The sequence below is a fragment of the Ornithorhynchus anatinus genome, chromosome 8, assembly GCF_004115215.2.
Source record: "Ornithorhynchus anatinus isolate Pmale09 chromosome 8, mOrnAna1.pri.v4, whole genome shotgun sequence".
In the NCBI taxonomy this organism is placed as follows: domain Eukaryota; kingdom Metazoa; phylum Chordata; class Mammalia; order Monotremata; family Ornithorhynchidae; genus Ornithorhynchus; species Ornithorhynchus anatinus.
Genome location: NC_041735.1, coordinates 13,888,715 through 13,904,187, shown reverse-complemented (window position 1 = coordinate 13,904,187; position 15,473 = coordinate 13,888,715). Strand labels below are relative to the sequence as shown.

The 15,473-nt window shown below is 39.5% G+C and overlaps 1 protein-coding gene across 1 annotated transcript in view; it reads left to right on the top strand.

Moving 5' to 3' along the window:
- LOC100080288 (piezo-type mechanosensitive ion channel component 2-like) overlaps positions 1-15,473 on the top strand; it is a 79,960-nt gene that overhangs the window by 21,966 nt on the left and 42,521 nt on the right. The window contains exons 12-26 of the mRNA XM_029070344.2: positions 159-422; positions 1,297-1,399; positions 2,393-2,574; positions 3,858-4,006; positions 4,957-5,130; positions 6,714-6,752; positions 7,478-7,510; positions 8,010-8,119; positions 9,143-9,303; positions 9,593-9,769; positions 10,010-10,153; positions 11,723-11,923; positions 12,527-12,731; positions 13,937-14,038; positions 14,604-14,769. Of these exons, the coding sequence (XP_028926177.1) occupies positions 159-422; positions 1,297-1,399; positions 2,393-2,574; positions 3,858-4,006; positions 4,957-5,130; positions 6,714-6,752; positions 7,478-7,510; positions 8,010-8,119; positions 9,143-9,303; positions 9,593-9,769; positions 10,010-10,153; positions 11,723-11,923; positions 12,527-12,731; positions 13,937-14,038; positions 14,604-14,769 (2,210 nt within the window). The remainder of the gene's footprint in view (positions 1-158; positions 423-1,296; positions 1,400-2,392; positions 2,575-3,857; positions 4,007-4,956; positions 5,131-6,713; positions 6,753-7,477; positions 7,511-8,009; positions 8,120-9,142; positions 9,304-9,592; positions 9,770-10,009; positions 10,154-11,722; positions 11,924-12,526; positions 12,732-13,936; positions 14,039-14,603; positions 14,770-15,473) is intronic.

Below are 15,473 nucleotides of genomic sequence, written 5' to 3'. Positions count from 1 at the left end.
AGGCATTTTGGAGGAGGTATGATTTTAATAAGGCTTTGAAGGAAGGAAGAATGGCTGCAAGATAGGCAAGGTAGAGCAATCTAGTAGTACTTTAATTTAGGCCAACTATGAAAATGCCCATTTTCTTTTCTTGTGTACTCTTTTGATATTGCTCATAGGTATGGAGCATCACCTACATTAGCTGGCTGACATTCATACTTTTGATATGGTCATGCATTATCTGGATGATGAGGGACCGACGCCACTATGCTCTACTCAGCTCTCCTTTCCTTGCTGTCTATGCAAATGTACTTGTCATTCTCAATTTCTTTGTGGGTCTGAATGTTTCCCAGGAAGAACTATTTCCAGGGGTTTCCACCTCTGTCCTTACCGATTTTGACTTAAAGCCCTACCTGTCGCCATGCATCCATATCATCGTTAAGGTAAGGACACCCCAGGTATTTTTCCTTCATTTTCAAAGTACAGATTATGGAATGTGTGGTTAGGTGGAGTGAGGGAGAAAGGTGAGGTAAAGAACACCACTCACTGGTCAGGGTGAGCTAGAAAGAGGGAAAAAAGAGTCATCAACCTAGCAATAGTTAATGGAGAGTTTGTCACACCAAAAAGATATAGGCATTTGGTATCTATTATAACTGAATAGAGGAGCACGGGCCTGGGAGTCAGAGGACCTAGGTTCTAATTCTGGCTCCGCCATTCATCAGCTGTTGTGACCTTGGGCAAGTCACTTAACTTCTGTGTGCCTCAATTACCTTATCTGTAAAATGAGGATTAAGACTGAGTGCCCCATGTGGGATAGGAACTATGTCCAATCTGATTGGCTAGTATCCACCCCAGTGCTTAGTACAGTGCCTGGCATTTAGTAAGAACTTGATAAATACCATAAAAATGATTTTCATTGTTCTATGACTGCAAATATGAATATATAACCAATATAGAGAAAGACATCTATATTTCTCGGAATGAATGAAATGAGCAAGCAATGGAATTATATTCCATGGCGGTTATAATGTTGGTATTTGTTAAGCGCTTACTATGTGCAGAGCACTGTTCTAAGCGCTGGGGTAGACACAGGGGAATCAGGTTGTCCCACGTGGGGCTCACAGTCTTAATCCCCATTTTACAGATGAGATAACTGAGGCCCAGAGAAGTGAAGTGACTTGCCCAAGGTCACACAGCAGACAAGTGGCAGAGCTGGGATTCGAACTCATGACCTCTGACTCCAAAGCCCAGGCTCTTTCCACTGAGCCACGCTGGTTATGAGACCTTAACTTAAGCTTTCATTTATTTTCATTTCAGATATTTTATGCATTCTCATTTTGGCTCCTTCTGAGAGAGTATGTGACAGAGAGGCAGTCACAGAAGGAGGAAGTTCTGAAAGAAGTTACTGTGGTTGAATCTGGTGAGAAACATAATAGAGCCTTTGCTTCAGGACTGAGGTTACCTAGATTAAGGAAGTAGCAAATTCTCTTCTGTGCAATAAAAGGGTGGGCAGAGCAGAACATTAAAGGTTAAGGGGCAAATTGGAATTCAAGAATATAAAGAGCTTTTTAGAAGGGGTCACAGCAGACCAAACATGCAGGAAACTGGTTTAAATGGCAACACTAGAGAATGTAACTAGATATAAAGAAGAATTTCGTAATGGAAAGAGTATGGCCTTGAAAGTGAATCCCAACACTGCCATTGACCTGCCTTGATGTCTGGGGCCAGTCACCTAACCTCTCTTGACCTCAGTTTTCTCATTTATATAATAGGAATTCAGAAAGCCTGCCCCATATGGGCGAGGGACTATGTCCGATGTGATCATCTTGCATCTGTCCCAGCACATAGCACTGTGCTTGGTGCAAAGTATATATTTTAAAAAATACCATAATATAGAATACCTAATTTGTATAATATATAATAATTAGGGTGATTAAAAGGCTGAAATAAGCCACTGAGGGATGTTGTAGAGTCATCTTTTTACAACTTTAAAAAAGGGTAGACTAAAGTCTGAACTGGATGGTTATTCATCTGCCTAGAGGTTAGAAACTAGGCCAAATGAAGGTGTCTTTATCTTTATGAATTTCTGAATGAGTCTCTTGAGGCATGGCCCTATCACTAGTCATTAAACTCTTTTCTCATACATTCCCTGTCCAGGCCTCTAAAAGGAGACAGGGGAAAAGTTGTTGGACAAAGATAGAATTCCTACTAAATCCTGACTAGAATCACTCTAGTTCTGAGAACAATCTGTCATCATTCCAGAGGTTACACAATAGGACCAAGGCTGCTAAAATTCAGTGTGTTAGAAACATGACCTCTAAAGACTTTTATTTTTTAAGTATATGTGGAAAGCACAAAGACCCATGAGATTACATTTGTCAGATCTGATTAATTTCCTTTTTTCTTCTCACAGGACAGGAGAAGCAAACCAATGCCTTGTTTGACATCCTTGGTTCTTTCATTAAAGGAATGTTAGTTAAATATTGGATCTATTTATGTTGTGGCATGTTTTTTATAGTCAGCTTTAATGGAAAGGTGGTTGTTTATAAGATTCTCTACATCATGCTTTTTATCAGTTGGGTGGCCTTGTACCAGGTAAGTTCTGCCTTACCCTTTCTTTCCACCTTTTCTCTATCTTCATCTTATCTCATCTCTTCCCCTCTGGCTCCACCCCTTTCTATCTCTGTTCCCTTTTGGGCTCTCCTTAGGGGTAATTTGGGATTCCCTTAGCAGCAGCAGTGAAGGTTGCTATCTGCACTCCTTCCAGTTATGAGGCAAGGTATTTTTCAACCTACCTGGAGCACTTCCAGCACTTTCAACCCTAGGATTGGTTGTTTTTGATGGTGGGTGAAGAGAAAAGGCAGACCAGAGGTTGAAAAGTCCCTAATGTGCTTTTTTTTTAATGGTATTTGTTAAGCATTTACTGTGTGCCTGATGCTCTTCTAAGTGCTGGAGTAGATACTAGCTAATTAGGCTGCACACAGTCCCTGTCCCACCTGAGTTATCAGTTTTAATCCCCATTTTACAGATGACGTAACAGGCTCAGCGAAGTGAAATGATTTGCCCAAGGTTGCACATCAGACAAGAGGCAGAGCAGGGATTAAAACCCTGGTCCAGAATCCAGGTGCTGGCATGACAAATACTTTGGCTCTATGCAGAGCCCCTTCCCAATGACAAACTGGTGATATGTGTGTACACGTGAATTTGTGTGTATGTGTGTGTTTCTCGCCCCACCTCAGTATGTCTTACTGCATTTCCTGTGCCTTTCTATTTGCATCCATCTCTCTCTTTCTCAAAGTCTTTCTTTTCTCTTTTCCATCTCTCTCTTTGGATCTGTCACTGCTTTTTTCACTATTTCTTCCTTCCCTAAGTCCATTCTCCATTCTTGTCCCATTGGCCCTGCCTCCAGAAGCTGCTCCCTTCTAGGGTGGAGAAGATTTCTGGTCTCCTTTCTGCTTTGTTTCCCTAGCCCTATTGGGGCCTGTGATTCTGAGTAGGCTGATACTGTACCAAAATTCCATGCAGTCATATAGTCTGGGGCAGTTTTTTGGGGGAATCAAAATGCTTTCTCCTTGAGGTCATGCTTCTGTCCTCCCAGTGATCAAGATCTTTACCTAAGAAAGTCTCCTCTAGATTTGGTTCCACCAACAGCATCATTATTATGGAGGGTCTTTTTGGTCCCCAGTGTTTAAACAATTTGCATAAGTTTCACAGCACCCTTCCCCAGCAACAGACAGAAAGGAAAAAATCAACTTAAGATTTCTTAACTTTGCAGAACTTTCGATGGTTCTAATACCATATTTTGCAAATACCGTAACTTGTTGATTTCAATTTAACAAACTGAAGTTCACTTAATCAGGGAATGTGTTTGATTGCAGATCCATTATGACTTCTGGAGAAGAATCCTGAAGTATTTTTGGATTACAGTTGTCTCCTATTCAATGGTGGTCCTTATTGCCGTCTATGGCTACCAGTTTAAAACCATTTCTGAGTTTTTCCTTCATACGCTGGGATTCCCAGGAGAGAAGTAAGAGTCCTGTGGCTTGTTTGTGATAGTCTGCTGCATTTATCATATGTTTTACAGATGCTGGGAATATTTGTATTAATGTATTGCAAAAGAGGTTTTTGGGTGTGCATTAGAATTCAACATGATTTTTCCCTATTCACTTTAAGATGCTAATCTTATAGAAGACCAAAACAGTGACTTATTTGGTGGGATCCATTCAGCATAAATTCAGAATAAATACCCATACCAGTCATATTTTGTTTCTTGGCACTACTAGGCCTTTCTCTCAACAGAACAAAATGACTTTACATCATGTTGCAAATGACTTTCCAATTGAAGCCTGAGTTTAGAGGTTTCTGAGTTTCCTCCTTAGGGATTGACACAGCGCAGCAGCCAGTGGCTTTCTCAGCTGTCTTTCCTGCTGTTTTATTTATTTGCATGACATTGTTCCAAGGTCACACAAGGAAAACTAATAATGCATCTCCTGCAAAGTCAACCTGCTGCTGCTGATTCCTGCTACTTAGTGCCTGGATGACATTTGGGTAGTAAACTCTTATCTCACAAAGATTTCCTGGTTGTGAATCACTCTGCCTTCACATATAAACTTCCCTTTCCTAAACTCAGTATAGCTCTCTATAAGAATGTGTCTGAACACCAAGTCAGTGTGTGTTTCAGCAGGTGTCTGTAAAACAAGTGAGTTGAAATTCCCATATATTGAAGGGAGGGAAAGCAAAAAGCAACCCTTAGGAATAGGTGTTTGAAGCACACGTGAATCATGATGGCTTCTAGTTTGACTCCTTTATCCTACACAAATCCAAAGAAATGAACTAAAACCTTCAAAGTATGGAGAAATTAAGCATACCAAAGAAGATGGGCAGCAGTGGCTTCAAAATGGCTGCTGTTAATTTTATTCTATAGTAAGGAGTACTGACTATAAACCCAGGCCTAAACAGTTCCCTTTTCCCTGGCAGATTAAGAGATGTGGGACTGGAGCAGTTTGAAACGGTGGAATTATTTCCTAAGATTTTGCTTCCTTCAACTTTTCTCCTGGTGTGCATCCTTCAACTTCATTATTTTAATGAGGGTTTTCTGAAAATCACTGACCTGAATAATGTTCCAGTGAAACAGCAAGGCTTATCTATCAGGTATAGTCACCATGAGAAAAACATTTGGGGGGATAGTCAGGAATAGGCTCAGGGTTGTTGGGTTTTTTTGTGTGTGTGTGTTCCTTTTTTCCACTTCTACTTTTTCAAACACTATACTAAAGAAACTCCTGAATTGTCTTTGCATTTTGTCTTGAAGTAGCTGAAGTCTGGGGCTTGTCTGTGTTAAGCAATCTGTTGAAAAAATTGCAGCAAATTGATGGAACACTTGGTCTACAACCTTTTTTTTTTTTGTGCCTCTATTAGAAGGATATTCATTTCTGTACTTGCTTTCTTGCTAGCTTGCTTTCCCCAATTAGTATTTCCCTTGTTCTATTTCAACAATTAGTCTTTGGCTTCAGAATAAGCACTTAGCAGATTCAGGACTAGAGGAACTAGGCTCTCAAGGATTTCAGTTGTCCTACTTCACCCAAATTAAGAGGTTTCGGCTGTGAAGACTGATGCGAAAGCCTTTCGTTTCCAAACAAGTCATTAATCTACATGAGGGTTTTTTAAAAAAAGGCTACGTATCAACATATTAAATTTCTTAAGACAAAAATATGGAGTGTGAGAAATTTAGTTTTCTATCTTGAAGAAATGTTTGGTTAAGCTACTATACAACTATACTACTTTGCTATAGCAACACCTTTCATATTGATGTGCCCAAAGACAATTCCATTTTGCTCTTTTTTTGAGGCTGTAAAAGTTTTTTAGTGTTTCCTTTCTATTTTAGATGGTCATGTTTTTCTTGTTTCCATCCAAGATAAAGATTAACTTATAAAGAGAACAATGGGAACATTTCTGTACCATTTTTAGTTTGAGAGTAATTACTGTGTTATAGTAAAGAACTATCATTGATCTAAAAGTAAATAATACATAATTTGCTTTCTCCACTGCATTGTAAACTCAGGTACCACCTAAGATTTCAAACAGTTACACACTGGGTGATATCAAGTGCCTCGTGAAAAACACTGAACGAGGACATGGGTAACAGAACCTTTTTAGAGAAGCAGCATTGCTCAGTAGAAAGAGCATGGGCTTGGGAGTCAGAGGTCATGGGTTCAAATCTCGGCTCAACCACTTGTCAGCTCTGTGACTTTGGGCAAGTCACTTAACTTCTCTGTGCCTCAGTTACCCCATCTGTAAAATGGGGATTAAGACTGTGAGCCCCACGTGGGACAACCTGATCACCTTGTATCCTCCCCAGTGCTTAGAACAGTGCTTTGCACATAGTAAGCGCTCAACAAATACCATCATTGTTATTATTATTATTATTAGTGTGACCTTGGGGAAAGTAACTTCACTTCCCTGGGCCTTGGTTACCTCATCTGTAAAATGGGGATTGGACTGTGAGACCCATATGGCACAGGTCTGTGTCCAACCCCATTTGCTTGTATCTACCCCAGTGCTTAGCACAGTGCTTGGCACATAAGTGCTTAACAAATACCACAATTCTTCTTACTATTTTGTCATTTAAGGGGTGAAGAAGTTTTGAAATATATAATATAGGTTTAAAATCATTTCCATCCTTATAGAGCAATTTTGAAGGCAGATGCATGCTTCATAATGCCTTTATTTTTCCTCAGCAAGAAGACTGAAAGTGATGTGAATCTCCTGGTAGAAAGGTAAAACTATTTTTTCTCTAATTATTTCAATAGTAATTATCTTTTACAAAAGTTTTTTTGACAGCTCTATCAGGCCCTGGTTTAATTTAAGTTTTTCCTCAAGGCTTCTGGAAAGTTTCTTGAAGGGGATGTAAGAGAGGAATCAAAAGAGGGTTTCAGAGTAGAGGACATAATCTCATTCATTTCTCTTCCCATCCGTATCTGAGAGCTTCTTGAGTTTCTTTGTTTTTCCTCATTTGTTTTTTCCCTGCTCTCCATATCTTGCTCTTGTCCTCTTGTTCACTCTTGTGACCACTTGTTCACACCCTCCCTCCTGCCTTGCATTCTCTCCCCCTTCACATCCAGCAGATCACTATTCTCCCCACTTCAAAGCCCTTCGCATCCCCTTTTAGAAGCCTTCCCTGACTTATCTCTCATCTCCCAATTCTATTACCCTTTTACTGTACCACCTATGCATTTAAGTCCTTACCCTCTAAGCACTTAGCTACTCACCCTCTCAACCACCACAGCAGTTATATACATATCTTTATATGTCCTCTCTCCCTTACCTGTAATTTATTTTATTGTCTATTACCACCTTTTTCTCCCCAACTAATTAATAAATCCATTACATGGATCATGTCTACATACTCTACTGTTCTCTCCCAACACTTACTTTGGTACATCTTTTTTTTTGCATAGTAAGTGTTTGATGAATACTACTGGTTAATTTTTTTCTATTGTAGGTTTAAAGCAACCATTCAGAAACTTCAGGATAGGTGAGATCAAAATACCTGAGAGTGCATTTCTCTTTCCTATTTTTGGAGGCAGTTAGCCTGGTGCGTAAGAAATATATATGTGTGGTGCTTAATATTGTAAGTGGGAACATGTCACACAGACTTTAATTCCAGTAAGAGTATCATCAGTCTACCAGTGAAGAATAACTTGTTTAGTTCGAAGCAGCAAGGCAATGGATAGAGCACAGGCCTGGGAGTCAGAAAATCAATGGGTTCTAATCCTAGCTCTGCCATTTGTATGTTGTGTGACCTTGGGGAAGTCACTTTACTTGTCTGTGCCCCATCTGTAAAATGAGGATCGAAACTGTGTGCCCCAGATGGGACAGAGACTGTGTCCAACCTGACTTGCCTGTATCCACCCCCAACACTTAGTACAATGCCTGGCACTTAACAAATACCAGAATTATTATTAGTAGTAGTAATTTGGTCTAAAATTTTTCATTTTCCTATATTCTAAGTCTATTTTGCTTGTCTTCCATAGTTTAATATCTAGTAGGATTGAAAACACTCCAGACAATCTAAGTGATACTGTAATGGATGAAAACCCCAAAGAGGGGAAAAGTGAGCAACAAGATCAGAAAGAATCTACTGGTGAGAATTTATCTTATTGAACGTTTGATGTGGATCTCTGCTATCTATGATTCAAAGCTTTCACTAGTTCACTGTTCAAGTAGTTACAGAGAGTTGATTTCTTTTGGGAGGACTTTATGAAGAATGACATCTAATTCTGCTAGAGCCCACGCTTTTGTTTTGTTAGGAGAAGCAGCGTGGCTCAGTGGAAAGAGCCTGGGCTTGGGAGTCAGAGGTCATGAGTTCAAATCCCAGCTCTGCCACTTGTCAGCTGTGTGACTGTAGGCCAGTCACTTGACTTCTCTGTGCCTCATTTACCTCATCTGTAAAATGGGGATTGACTGTGAGCCCCACGTGGGACAACCTGATTCCCCTGTGTCTACCCCAGCGCTTAGAACAGTGCTCTGCACATAGTAAGCGCTTAACAAATACCAACATCATTATTATTATTATTATTATTATTACAGTTTGGATATAATGTGTGTGAAAATGCTGCACTTCCCTGCCTCTACCTCAACATTACTGTACTGTTCCAATCAGAATTTGTGTTTTCTTTGTTTTGACACTGTACAGTGCAGTACAACTGTGAGCTGCTCTGATGCAAAGCATTCTGAAAGTAGTGGATGTAACAAGAGTATAAGTTATTATATGGAAAATTTTCAGGTGTGGTGGTGTCTTTGAACCACCTATCTCCTAACCCATTAAATCCCATTGAATAAATGGTTGCTGTATTGTGATTTCCCCCACCCACCCAACCCCACCCCCCAAACCCAATCCCAGAGGTATAGGAGAACTCCTTGTAGCTAGCTGCCTCTGTTCAAGGATAACTTCAGTACCTATAAATGTGTTGTGAGGGTAGTGGAAAAGACTGAAATTAAAGAAGGATCTCACGGGTCCACAGATCTAATACCCGCTTTTCATATGAAAAGGGGCTTTGAAATACAAAGAAGTGGGTTGGACTTCTTGTTTAATTTCCCTTCTCATTTTTGGCTAAAACTAGATGCTTTTTCATCCCAATTACAAATACATTTCTGTTTTCTTCAGCTAAAGAAAGCTACTGGGTATCAGTGATTGACAAACTGGCTGCTATGATTTTGAAGTTTCTGGAACTAGTTAATAGGATTCAGGTGTTACTATGGAGACTCCTAGAGCTGCACATCATTAAAATAGTCTCCACTGGCATCATCTGGATCACACTTCAAGAGGTGAGTGTTCACAAACAACCCCCGGTGAGAAAAAATTGAAAACAATTATTCTGTGGTTCATATAGCTTCCAGACGTTTGCATTCAAGTTTTTGGAAAGCTGTTCTTCTGACTAAAAGTCAGTGTTTTACTCTTAAACCTAGTTTAGTTTATTTTTTAGATAAAGTCATGGTTTTTATTTAGCTCTATATGTGGTTCTGCTTCATCTTATTAGCAATGTTAAAGCTCTTGCACCTATAGGAAGAAAGTAAAATTAACACAAATCTTTTAAACTTTAAAATGTTATTTCAGGTTTCCTTTATGAATTACCTTTTCTATATCATCTGGGTGTTAGCTGTACCATACCCTAAGCTGCGCCCATATGCATCCAACATTTGCACAGTTTGGTCCTGTGTGATGGTGATATGCAAAATGATATACCAGTTGAAGTTTGTCAAACCTCTTCACTACTCTTCCAATTGCACAGAGGTGAGTCTAGTGAGCTAGAAAATTGTCTGTGTCTGAGAGTAAAATGAATTGCTTTGAGTCTTCTGTGGTATTCTCCCCAGTGCTTTTTTGGGGGGGACGGTGTTGATCATATACATTCCATTTAAGATGAAGGTGGATAATGGAGGACACATAAATGTTTGTTTTTCAATAGGCAAATGTCCGAGGATGATTGAGGGAATACAAACAGGCATATGATGCTTTTGCTTTTTTTCTTTTCAGGAATTGTTTCAGAATAGCACCCTTCCACATGACAACTTGGATGAGCTGCTGCAGACATCAGTATTGTATGTTGCTCCCGTGGATCCAGCAGATTGGTTTGGAGGGCTAAGGAAATGTGGAGATAAAATTTTGCCCTGCCTGCAGGTAGGTGTGAGTATGCTGTTTTGATGCCTCACCTAATACATTCAGTGGTCCATAGGCCTTTGGAATATGGATTTCCCCAGAATATTCATGCTTACTGTTAGATCTAGACTTTCACCTGTTGTACTTAGTGTTAGGTTGATACTGGTAAAATCAACTTCTCAAATGATATACTGGTTTATCTTTTGCATAAGGGCTATCCATGTGCATAGGTGTTACGAGATCAGAGCATAACCAAAAATACATTCTTAGGTGGTGTTTGATACAGAGAGGAATAGGAAACCATTGGAGGTTTTTGAGGAGTGGGGAGACATGATCAGCACAATATTTTAGAATTATGATCTGGCAGCAGAGTGAGGGGAGAGATGGGAGCTAGGGAAGCCAGTGAGAAGGCTGTTGGAGTAGTCAAGCCCAAATGTGACTAATGCCTGGACTGTGGGATGGCCATTTAGATGAGGAGGAAGTAATGGATCTTGGAAATATGGAGGAAAATCCAGCAGGATTTAGTTACAGAGTGAATATTGAAGTTGAAAGAGAGGGTGGAGTCAAGAACACATTTTACATATGTAAAACTCCCTGTGATTGGAAGGTGTGGGATTAGATAGAAGATGATTGAAGATTTATTCTTGGAAACTCATGCAGGCATATCTGAATATGTGTCCAGCTCTTAGTTTCTCCAAGTTAACATTCTGAACACCAAATAACTGTTTCAGAATTTGAACCATTGAAATAGTAATAAGGGAAAACTTATAATGCTATGTGGACATCAAAAATTAATCAGTCAGTGGAATTGTGTGCAAAGCTCTGTACTAAGCATTTTAGTACACCCAAACTGAAAATGGAGGGTCCTAGATCTTTCCATATAAAGGAGCAACAGATAAGCAGTATGGCTTAGTGGAAAGAGCACGGGCTTGGGAGTCAGAGGATATGAGTTCTAATCCCGGCTCTGCCACTTGTCTGCTGCATGACCTTTGGCAAGCCACTTAACTTCTCTGTGCCTCAAGATTACCTCATCTGTAAAATGGGGATTAAGACTGTGAGCCCCTCGTGAGACAACCTAATTACCTTGTATCTATCGCAGTGCTTAGAAGACTGCTTAGCACATAGTAAGTGCTTTAACAAATAATGTTATTTATTATTATAAACTTTGTTTACAGGAGCAACTGCCTGATTTGGAAAGTGAGTGAACATCTATTAGAATGTTTCATGCTTTCTTCCACAGAATTAGTGTGCACCTAAACTAGCCCTGGTTAAGTGATGGCAAACTTTTGGTGTTGAAACAGCTGTGCTGAGGTGTATTACTGTTTTCCTTCTGCGAGCAGAGTCCTAGCACTGCCAACCTTGCTTTTGCAAGGGAGCTAGTGTGGTCCATGGGAATGAATGTGCCTGAGGGGATCTGATGCTGGTTCCCAGCATTGGTGCATACTCTCTATTCCATTGTCTGCTATATAGTTAGGTCAAAGCAAAAATAGTGAGAGAATGGGATCAAGGACGTGGGTGAGGGAAGGTTTGGCATGAGTTCAGGTGTATCGACATCACTAACGTGTGATCCTATTTACTGTGACCTTGCAGAACCATATTGTCATTTTGGCACTAATGGCAATTGAAATGACTGTGTATCGTCACCAGACATACTACCGGATTCAGAATCAACAAATGCAGCCCAAGATGGGAAGCATTTTTGATAGTGTCACCCGAGAACAACTGGATGAGGGGCTGCTTAGTACTATCAAATACTTCATCAATTTTAGTTTTTACAAGTTTGGGTTGGAGGTAAGGCTAACCTGATCCCGAGACTCACACAAATTGTTTTTTCCCCCGTTAGCTGGGGACCAGTAGCTTGTAGGGTCTTGCATCTTTTCCAGAGTCTGATGCTAAAGGAACATGTCCTGTAATAATTAAAACATACTACTTTTAAACAAATAATTAAAGCTGGGCTTTCCCATCATGATTTTATTTGACAATTATCTGGTTACCTTGATTGATGCTGACACACTAATTGATCATTCAGAAGCTAAAGTAAGTTTGGGGCCTGACTTTTTTGATTTTGATAAGTGTTGATCAACTTAAATGCATGCTGAATTTTCACTGTAGTTTGTGTTACATAGAGGTAGACAATGACTAATAACTGAAAAGAACATTTCATCTATTATGTGTCCTTTAATCACATTAAAATAAGCAAATGTAATGAGTTGCTGGTGTGCAATATAAAATCCATCAACTTCCTGACTGAGATCCCATTATTACTACTGTTGTTATTAATAATGTTGCTATGCTATATTGAGCTCAGCTTATTATTGTCAGCTAAGGGTCCAGCATTTTTTTTAAGTGGCATTCTTCTGTAGTGAACCTGGTGTATTTCATTCTGCTTTACAGATGTGCCTTGTTATTGCACTTAATGTTATCGGACAGAGAATGGACTTTTACTCTTTAGCCCACGTTGCCTGGTTGATTTACCTGTTGAATCGTCGAAGGAGGAAAGCAATAGCTGAGGCTTGGCCAAGATACTGTGCTTTCCTCTCCAGTATTATGATCTTTCAGTATTTATTGTGCATTGGAATCCCCCCTGCTTTCTGCATAGGTGAGCGTCTTTGGACTCCCCTAGAAGGGAGGGGATAAAGAACAGGTTCACAATCCAACTCATGCAAACATGTTCCAATTAGCTTAGACCTACGACTGTACCTAAATAAAACTTCACAGTCACTATTTATGGTATCTACTGTCCTTTCCCTCTCTTTACTTAACTTTGCTTTATCATTGTGTTCTTGGTCCCTACATTTTAAAGCTTCATTTTCATCTCTCCTTCTGTCCTTCCTTTTCTGTACCACACTTTGGTCTCCCTTACTTTTTCTCTAAAGCTTTATGCCCTATCGAGAAGTTATGTGAGATGGAGATGAATTCACTTTGTAGAGATGGATTTTCTACTCTATACATTTTCACTGCTCCCCAGAACTTTGAACTGTTCCAAAATGTAGTGAAGAAGGCTGATATTGAACATGCTGTCATGTTATAATGATTATAGTAATAGCATTTGTTAAATGCTTGCTATTATTATTACTATTATATTATTATGGCATTTGTTAAGTGCTTACTATTTGTCAAGCACAGTTCTTAGCACTGGGGTAGATACAAGTTAATCAGGTTGGAAACAGTCCCTGTCCCACATGGGGCTCACAGCCTAAGTAGGAGGGGGAATGGGCACGGAATCCCCATTTCACAGTTGAAGAAACTGAGGCCCATAAAAGTTAAGTGACTTACCCAAGGTCACACAGCTAGAATTTGTCAGAGCCAGGATTAGAACCCAGGTCCTCTGACGCTCAGGCCCATGTTCTTTCCATAGGTCACAATGCTTGCTATTTGCCATGCATTGTGTTTAGTACGGGTGTAGATGTAATCTAATCGGATAAGACAAGTGTCCTGTCCCAACTGGGACTCACAATCTTAGGAGGATGGAGAACAGATATTTAATTTCCCATTTAACAAATAAGGAAAGTGAGGTACAGAGAGGTTAAGTGATTTGCCAAGGTCACCCAGCAGTCCAGTGGTGGAGCTGTGATAAGAACCCAGGGCTCATGACTCCCAGCCTTGTCTTCCCTCCACTAGACCATATTGCTTCTCAAAGTAATAAAATACAATCATAAAGTTTTGACACATTATTTTAAAAGGTTATATATTTCATGCAACATTTCAGCCATTCTACTGAATATTGAAAACACTATTGCTAAACTATAGACCTACTGAGCCTCGTTTTAAATGAAAAAAATGAAATGAATTTTTGTTTTACAGACTACCCATGGAGAACCTCAAGTGCAGCAATACATTCAAATCTTATTAAGTGGTTGTATCTTCCAGATTTTGCCAAGAAACCAGATGCCAACCTTCTGATTTGTAAGTATATGAACATCCTGAGTGCTCCCCTCATCTCCTTTAAAAATAATTGGAATTTCAAGTCTTTTGGCACATAATAAATCCTGGTAAGGTGAAAAGGCATTTCAGGAATTGGAGTTGTTCCCCTCTGAGCCCTTGCCAGCTGATAGATAACCTTTCCTTCTTGTGATCTCTGCAGTTCTTCAAAGGTATCTCAAATCTGAAAAACAGAGGTATTAAATCTAAAATCTTGTTTTAAATCCAAAGCAGTCTCCATTTCTAAAATGCAGAGCAGAGAGCCAAATGTCCTTGATATAGAGATTCGTGGCTGATCTGCTAATGCTTCCTTTACAATTCCTGGAAAGTTGCAAGTGTCTTTTTATTTTTCAGTTTAATAAAATGATAAAATGGTTTCTAGAGAAAGATTAATGTAATATCTTCAAATATACAGATTTTGAAAAATGAATGGAATGGAAATTTACAGTATTTCAGTAACATTAACCTTTCTTTTTCATCTGTTTGCCTAAAAGCAGGTGGAAAGCAGCACTCTGTAAATAGCCTGTTTCTTTCCTTTGTCTCCTCCCAGATGATTTTTTACTCCTGCTGTATACCTCTCTGCAGTGGCAAGTGTTTGAAGATGAGAACAAAGCTTCTGTAAGAATGCAGGCAGGAGATAATGTAGAGATAAGTCGAGATTTAATCCCAGAAGACCTCAGCCAATTCAGCCCAGTACCAAACTTTATTTATTGTCGGTAAGATTATTCTGTTATTGTTTTTGATCTGGACAGAGGTCATGGGAGCATCCATTTGAAATAAGCCCAAAGGGCTGAAGTTTTACCCACAAAGAAGCGTTGGATGCTTTGTAAGCATTCCTCTGAAAGGAAAACAGGATTAGTTTTAAAGATTCTAGCTTGAATAACTAAATAAGGACCAATATTCAGAGCCTTTTTGAGTCACTCCCCTGACCCTGGGTCCTTCTGTCATGTCCCTGGGCCCTGTGGAGAGATGCTTCCCTTTCCACTTTTTGAATTGCTTTTTATTTCCAGGATGTAGTTCCTTTCTTCAGTATATTCATCAATATAATAAGAAATGTCTTTTATTGAGCCAGGCCTATGGTTCATCCATGACAATATTCTGGAAGACGCAAGAAGATACTTGACTTAATTCCTTCCAAGCATTATTTTCCTCTCTTCCCCCAATTTGATGAGAAAGAAATAAAAGATAATTTTTGTAAAGAAGTGATAGCGACCCACACCAGTATAGAAAGAAGATATGTGTCAGGACATGGGAGCTACAGATACAGGCTTGGTCCAGTGGGACAATAATGTGAGTAAATCTAGTAGCACTCTAAGAGGGCATCCATCATACTCTTCCCCCATCAACAACATATTTATTGAGCACTCATGACATTCATGACACCAAACAGATTCATGTAGTATAACAAGTCCCATATAAT